The 8,950-nt window shown below is 34.4% G+C and overlaps 1 protein-coding gene across 2 annotated transcripts in view; it reads left to right on the top strand.

The window, feature by feature from the left end:
- Positions 1 to 2,259, top strand: part of LOC118764447 — a 32,148-nt gene extending 29,889 nt beyond the window's left edge. For both annotated transcript variants that reach the window (XM_036505188.1, XM_036505189.1), the window contains exon 4: positions 2,067 to 2,259. In XM_036505188.1, the coding sequence (XP_036361081.1) occupies positions 2,067 to 2,129 (63 nt within the window). In that variant the 3' untranslated portion in view covers positions 2,130 to 2,259. The remainder of the gene's footprint in view (positions 1 to 2,066) is intronic.
- Positions 2,260 to 8,950: the final 6,691 nt, after the last annotated feature.

Below are 8,950 nucleotides of genomic sequence, written 5' to 3'. Positions count from 1 at the left end.
TTCTAACTCTAATCAGGAAACGCGTACATAATTTTTCGTAGACTGTTTGATTTCATTATTTTTTCTTCTTTTTGCCTATGTGAGTTACAAATATTGTTGTCTGTGGAGTTGTATTTGTAGTTAAAAGAATTAGATGTCTTTGGCTGCTTTTTCTATAATATAAAAAAATACTTTTTGAAAACGTTTTTACCGATAATGTCTTTTTTTTCCAGACTACTGAGACTACTTGGTAAAATTTATTGATTATCACATTAATAATTCTTTACCCTATATCTATGATGAGTATATATATACACAAGAAGGAATCGCCCATGTCAAATTTATATGTATAGATATAGATAGATAAATAGATAAATATATATATATATATATATATATATATATATATATACATGTGTGTATATGTTCATATATGTGTTTGTGTGTGGTGGGGTATCTTTACATTGCTTGAAGACGTATCACTCATGAGACAATGCTTTCGATTTCAGAATCAGGCAGCTTTTTGTGTTTTTGTGCGATACCCTTATTGCCAGGATCTTTTTAACACCACCATATGTGTGTGTGTGTTTGTGTGTGTGTCTCTGTGTGTGGTGTGTATAGATAGATAAATAGATAGATAGATAGATAGATAGATAGATAGATAGATAGATAGATAGATAGATAGATAGATAGTATGTTTCTTTATTAGCCACACAGGGCTGCACACAGATAGAACAAATTACAAGGTAGAGCTTTTCTTTTGAAGGTATTAAAAAAAAAAAAAAAAAAAAAAAAAAAGGAAGGGGGAGGTTCGATCAAAAGGGATCGTAAAAGGAGAGAAAGAGGACAAAAATAAGTGGGGTTAAAAAAAAAAAAAAAAAAAAAGGGGGGAGAGGAAAAAATGATCAATAGGGATCGTTATCACAGAAATGTCAATATGAAGTGTAAAGGGGAGGACAGGTGAGGTTTACCCGTGGAAAGAAAAGCCTGCGGAAAAGACCACGGTAACCTCGGTCAATGAAGTCACGTTTTATATTTCTTTTTTTTTTTTTTCTTTTTGCAAATAAGCAACTCTCTGTTTTCGATTTCTGGGTTCATAGGACATTGCTCAAGGTGGCTTCGTCATTCATACGTGCCATTCTTGCTACATTCACCCATCTTTTTTTAAAACATTCGCTAGACAAAACTTGCCTCTCTACTCTCACTTTCCTTTCAAGTGGTACTTGAAGAAGTTGATGAGAGATTGACCAGAGAGGAAAGTGTTTGTCTCCAATCCTTTCAGACGCGTCCACCAGATACATTCTTTCGCCATAGCCACAAGGATGATGAAAATAGCTCTTCCTTCCCGTTTGAAGGAAGGAGGCGTGACAAGATTGACGATAGACTCAGCTGATAAACCGACTCGTCCCACACGTGACAGCAGTTGTTCGACATAAGCCCACAGGTCGGAAATTGTTGGACACTGAACGAGTGCGTGCAGAACGGTTTCGTCGCTCTGACCGCATCTCGGGCAGGTCGGCCCCGTGTTTCTCGAGCCGTGTCTGTAGAGCTTATCCCGAACGGGTAGCGCTTCTCGGTAGCACTGCCAGGCCAGGGATCTCTGGAAGTTGTCATGGGCCCTGGCCCGAAAGTCGTCCCGAACAGGCGGGTCAGGTACTCCTCGTCGACGTCCAGGTTCGCCCCGAGCTCGTCGTCGTACCTCCCCTCCACTAAACCCCTATAGAATGCTTTGGTTGTGTTGAAGTCACTTAAGGTCGACCCAGGACGGCAGAGTTGCTTGAGAGCAACGCGACACTCGCGGTGCCATTCGCCCTTCCTCGGCCTCTTTTTGATCCACGACTGCAGTTCGGTCATGGAGACGAGCTGCGGGAAAGCGTGCCTCACAAACGGCGACCACACCTGTTCACCGTCGTCTACATAGAGCCAGAGATGTCGCAGTCTCAGCGCGTGTCTGCGCATCATCAACCACGGCATGCCCAGCCCTCCTTTTAGATAGATAGATAGATAGACACACACGTGCCTGTGTGTGGTAGTGAGGTGTTCACATGCAACGAGAAAATTCTGATAAACATTTTACTTTATTCTAGATTCTGGGAATCATGTTGACTTACGCCATCGTCGTTTTACAAACCAAGAAGGAAACAACTTAGAATGAAATCATTGGTCAGAAACAATTTATTAAAACTTCACTTAAAACGAATTTGATTGTGATACTGGATGAACAGTAACTATGTTTTCTTTTATTATTCTACTTGCCTTAGCCATTTTACTGCGGCCATGCTGGAGCACAGCCTTAAAGGACTTTAGTCGAAGAACTCGAACCCAGGACTTATTGTTTGTAAGCTTAGTATTTATTGCCGAACTGCTACATTTTGGGTCGTAAATACACCAACATCAGTTGTCAAGTTATGACGGGTGTAAGCAAACAAACAAACAGACACACACACACACACAGATGTATACATAAATATATGCGACGGGCTTCTGTCAGTTTCCGTCTAAAAATCCATTCACATGGCTTTCGTCTGCCAGAGGCTATTGTAGAATACACTTGTCCATGGTTCCACGCAGTGGGATGAACTCAGAACCTTGTGCTTGTGTAGCAAACTTCTTACCACTCGGCCACATCTGCGCCTATAATGCCACGCCGGCGCCTGTATGTATGCATACATATTTGCTAAATTTCTTTTACTTGATTGATTCATAAAACTGTGGCCATGCTGTGGCACCGCTTATATTGACTAAATCGACTTCAGTACTTTTTTTAAGCGTTCTCTTGTCCAGAACCACTAAGTTTGAAACTTTTTTGAGAATTTTATGTTCTGTTTTAAAATGTAACACATTTCTGTATATTTTTTGCGTTTCAAAACATGCTGTTATAATATACATTCTGTACATAAAACAATGATCTACTGTAGAACATGAGGAAGTTTCAGCCATATTTCAAATATGCGAACACGTGGAACACTTGTTTTTTAATAACTGACACTTTAATAACTTTAACTCACTGCAGAATTTGTCTTTAAAATTTCATGCACTAAAATATTTTTAGGTACAGTTACTCGTCTAAAGTAATATACATATCTTGGTAAGCTCTTTCGTCATTATTTCGGTTATTCAGGGCTGTCCTTGACGCGCTGCCGATAATTAATATGAGCGAAATATATCCCTCTTATTTAACACAATGATAAAATAGTACGTCATTGAACTGTCAGCGTTTCAATAATTACTGCATTAAATATGGTTAACACCAGCTACTCTAATAAAATCATATATTTTCCCCCAGATTATACAATGTCTCAATGAAGTCAGAAAAATGTTTTCTCCTTTGTTTATACGTTTACGCAATATTTACATTAGACCAAATGTTGAACATTAAAACTTAAAGAATTTCCTCCATATATGATGATCACTGCCAAGGGAATATGGCGTTTGTCAAGGATGTGCATCATATAGTAATAATATTTCTCTATTGGATGAAGTATATATGAAAAATGATTTCATTATACATCAGAAAAAATAATTATTTTCACAATATACTCTACTTTATTATTATCCATTGTATTATTTATTATTGTAAATCAAATTTATAAACATTTTTCCTTCCAAACTATAAACTCATAAATTTATGAGAAATATTATAAGAATATTAAACACATACAGAGACACACGCGCGCAAACGTTCGCATATATACATGCATCGAATCATTAAATTAATCCATACTTTCAAATATCTTAAATACATGAAGAGGAATGTTCTCTTTAGATATATATGTTTCTATCATTTATTTACTTATTTATTTATTTACTAAATAACCACCAATTGAAAACTCCTAGATTGAATATTTGTTACACTGTCAGGCAACCTGCGCCAGTGGTTTCATCAAAAGTTTGTCGTTTCAGCCACTTTGCTTCATCTAATACATATCCTTTGTACTTAATCGATGTCTCCACTCTTAGATCATAATACAAGTACACATAATTTAGTACCAAATCTTGAAAAAATATATGTCCTAATGTAAGAAATAGAAAAAATTAAAAATTAATCACAGGAAAATACACGTAATTGTGGGAATAATTGCTGTTTAATTCAGAAATTAAACTTCCTCTCCAATACAATTATTAATCTGTTGATTTAACTCATTTAACGGCTTAGGAACTGATATAAACAAGTTATTAATTTTAGTCATCTCTCGCATAACTAAGAATTAGCCTGTGGCATTACGCTTGCGCATATTCTTTATTTATATATCTCGATATACCTGTCATGTATCTTTGCAGATAATCGTATAAATTTGTAAATACATTGCAAATAGTGAAACGGTGTTTAAAAATAATAAGATTGTAAATATTGTAATTGAATCGTAATGAAATTTCATGAAAAAGTGTATATCGCATACAAAGAACAAGTGAATGATTTTCCAAAAAAGATTCTCCTTCTCGCAAAGAAACTGAACACCTAATCGGGTTCGTGATTTGAATACGGCTAATATTTCAGACGGATCGTATTTGAACTTCAAACAGCGCACAGTGACTGCTCTTAGCTTATGATATCACGCGACATCGAATGTGTTATCAGAAGAGGAGAATCAGAACAGATAAAAGAAAGGCATATCTATTTCACCACACGTGGATTGGTTGGAAATAATAACTTCAACACAACTGAAAAATGTATGAAAAACGACAGCAAGTGAAGATATATTGGAATAGTTTTGTATGTGAATACTTGTTTGTCAATAAAGATGTTTATGTTTGCATGTTTCTTTTTATCAAATATCTTAAAAACAATTTATCAAAATTTATGAAATATTTCTGTTTATGTTTATATTTCTAAATATGTGGATGCATTGGCACTTTTTTCTTTTCTTTGCCAATTCTAAACAAGTAAAAAGTAACTTTAGTTTGTCGTTGTCATATAGAACTATTTCAAATCAATAATGTTTACAAATATGAAAAGGGTAAAAAAAAGTTCTGAATTTTGATTAAATTAAATGCTAACTAAAAACTCATTGTGTAGTTTATTTAATTCAAGGCAAAACATATTTCCAATATTGTATCTATTTCCTTGCTATGTAGCTGAATAACCAAAACCAAAAGTTCAAAGCTACCGTGCATAAGTATGTTTGTGTGTGTATATATATATATGTGTGTGTGTGTGTATATATATGTGTGTGTGTGTGTATTATTCTATATTATATTATATTACATTATATTACATTATATCAATTAATTGAACGCGACGCATCCATTTCCAAGTAAGTTTATATTCACCTTTTTGATGCGACTCTCTACTTTCTATTGCTTTCTTCCTCTATCCCTCTCTAATTCCCGTTTTCGCCTCTCCTTTATTCATTGTTTTCTATTTCTCTTTCTCTCTGTGTCTCTATCTAGCTATATCTCCCCCTCTTTCTCTTATCTCTCACTCTCTCTTGTTGCTCACACATGACCATCGCCCATCTTTCTTTTATGCATGTGACAATCTTTCATTTCCTGCACAGGCGTTCAAAAGAACGGACATGTTTTTTTTCTCTCCCTCTTCTATCATTTATCTTTAAAAATAAATGTTTCACCTAGCATTCACTATGTTCTTCTCGCTCTGGTCTAATGACCCTCCATGTTTGTTTTCGTTCGGTTACCTTGTATGTCTCCACTGTCATGTATATGTTCCCGACTTTGGCCCTCCATAAATCCTAAATTTTATTTTAGAATTTATGGAATCGTCTGTCTTTGAAGACTCATATTATCATTGAAATATCAAAATAAGGAGTAGATAGACAGCCGACTACTGAGGAAGGATCTTTTCTCTGTGTATACTTGCCCTGTTTACAATAATTTTCACGCTATTTACGTATTTCATATTATTTGCACTGTTTGTGACGTTCTGAACTCATATATGCATGAATATATGCATATATATATGTATGTATGTATATATATATATGTGCGTGTGTGTGTGTGTGTGTGTGTGTGCGTGTGTGTAAATGTATATATACATATATATATATTATATATATATATATATATATATATATATATAATATTAATTAGAGACAAAACCAGTATTTTGTAAAACAAACAAGGAAAGACTTAATCAATACGTTAAATTTTAATAAAAAGTAAAAAATATTTTTTACTTTTTATTAAAATTTTATGTATTGATTAAGTCTTTCCTTGTTTGTTTTACAAAATAGTGGTTTTCTCTCTATTAATATTATATAATATTTTACTATAAAATTGGATTTAATCCTAAATCTGATTTTTTCCCTGTAAATTTGGATTTATTCCCTAATATTTATTATTATTATATATATATATATATATATATATATATATATATATATACATATCTATATATATATGTGTATATATATATATATATATATATATATATATATATATATATATATATATATATATATATGCAACCCTGTAGTGCATATCTATATATCTGTTTGTTAACATTCACAAAAAAACACATCACAAAAGCTGAAACCAGTAAATAGAATAAATATATGTTTGCTGTGCAAACTCATCTTTCTGAAAAAAAAAAAAAGACAATGCGGACAACTTTGTGCGTAGGTTTAACATTTCATTAATCAGGCATCAGTATTCAACACGCACCAAATCGAACTTGTCAATAGATAAACTACAGAAGCCAGAAACACGCTAGAACTACGAGATGATAGTGCCTGGAGTAAAATTTCAGAAAAAAAGCTATACTCTGACTCTACTGCGTTACACACGAGATAATAAGGCCGGGTATGATGCTATCTCGCAGAATCTGTTCGGCATTGCTTATTCAACGCTGATTTGACATCAAACTTTTGAATGCTTCTCTCGTTCTTTCTTCTTTTGCTCTCACCCTCTTCTCTCTTTTACCCTCCCTCTTTCCCTATCTCTGTTTATGTGTGTCAGCATATCATATTTTACGTGCATGAGAATACGTGAGTGTGTCTATGTCATTAGCGTTCAGCTAATAAATTAATTGTAATGACTCTTCCCCCGTCTCTCTCTCTCCCTCCATTCAAGTCTCTCTCTCTCTCTCTCTCTCTCTCTCTCTCTCTTTCTCTCCATACAAGTCTCTCTCAATCTTAGTATGTGTATGTGTATATAACTGTTACGCACGCATGCGCGTCTGTTTGCCTCCAGCGCAGAAACCTACAATCTCCAAAACTTGCTGAATTTTCAGTCAGCCGAGCCAAATTGTCAGCTTCCACACAGCAGCGCCCAATAGCCTCATTCTCAAAATAGATCGTAAATTAATTGTCTGTCTATGAAAAATGTAACTATTGAGCAAACACAGAACATGAATACATTATCGTACTACAACTTCTAAGATTGAATCAAACATTCCTTCAACATTTGTTGTGACATTTTCTCAAATCCAGCAGGCTAATTACATAATCTTTCGGACATTTAACTAATTTTATATACTCTGTGTAGCTTAACCATTTGCAGGATTTAATCGTAAACTTTTAAAACAGCCATCAGCTACTTTTATGTCATATGTTAATATTTATTGTTAACTAGTAGTATCGCCCGGCGTTGCTCGGGTTTGTAAGGGAAGTAACTATACAGCATTTTTAGAGAGTTATAGCCAAAAAAATAACAAAAAAATGCATTAAAAATGGAAAAAATATGATGGTAAATTTTTTTTTAATCGTTGACTCATCGTAGACATTTTTAGAGAGTTACTTCCCTTTAAAAAAATATGCATGAAAATGGAAAAAAATGATGGTAAATTATTTTTAAAATCCTAGACTCATCGTAGACGCGCGCTAATACACAGAAGGGCTTGAAATGAATCACGACTATAAGATACCCGGTTTTGGTTAAACTGCACCGCAAAATGTGGGAGTAGTTAGGAATCTAAATCGAAGGGGACAGACAACTACAGTTTTATATATAAAGATATTGCCTCCATCTTACACCCCGTTTCTTCTTCTCTCTATATACAACCTTTCTCACCCAAGTGACGATAACAACTACGACCGTGCGTTTAGCTATATTCTTACCGTTTCCCCCCTCTAAACTACTAATATGCTGCTAGACGTGACTGCAATGAAATAGATTTGAAAGAATGTTGAATGTGATGAGTTATTTGTACGAACATATAATACTCTGGCTAAAAGTAAGTACTCAGCAGAGCAAAGACCATAATAGACTCACGCTGTTACAATGCAACCCAAGGCAGTGGACACGGTGATAACTATATATTCAACTGGTTGAAATTCGGACGACGGGCCATACATATATATATATATATATATATATATATATATATATATATATATAATTAATTAAGGGTAGAAATTGATATTTATCAATTAAAACCAGTGGTCTGGCATATTAAAAAGAATCCGAAGATTAAATATATATATATATATATATATATATATATATATATATATATATATATATATAAGTATGTGTGTAAATATGTATATGCAAATAAATGTAAATCGACATGTATATCTACCTAGCTGTCAATTTATCTCCCTCTCACTTTCGTACTCTCTCTCTCTCTCTCTCTCTCTCTCTCTCTCTCTCTGCATATATTGGGTCATCCCATAAATAATGCGGTTTTTTATACTACTCTTATTTTTCAAAATTCAGATAGATTTTAGGTATACTCTCCTTCATTTTCTACAATGCTCTTCCATCTATCTGGTAAGGCCCGTCGTCCGAATTTCAATTGACCGTGACGAAAACTGCTCCCCCAGTACTGTTCTGACCTCGTCTACAGAATTCATATTTTTACCGTGCAAGTGATTTTGAAGACTGGAATAAATGCTACTCAGATGCAGCAATGTCCGGCGAATATAGTAGGTGGGGCATCTTTTCCTATTCAAAGCAGACTTTTGAACGTCATCCTCGCTGTATGTGGCCAAGCATTATCCTGATGGAAGATCACCTTACGTCTTGAAACCAAAGATGGTCGTTTTCCTTCTAGCACAGGTGGCGATGAGTG

Source organism: Octopus sinensis, linkage group LG8 (genome assembly GCF_006345805.1).
Source record: "Octopus sinensis linkage group LG8, ASM634580v1, whole genome shotgun sequence".
NCBI classification, from domain to species: Eukaryota; Metazoa; Mollusca; class Cephalopoda; order Octopoda; family Octopodidae; genus Octopus; species Octopus sinensis.
This window is presented reverse-complemented; position numbering and strand designations above follow the sequence as displayed.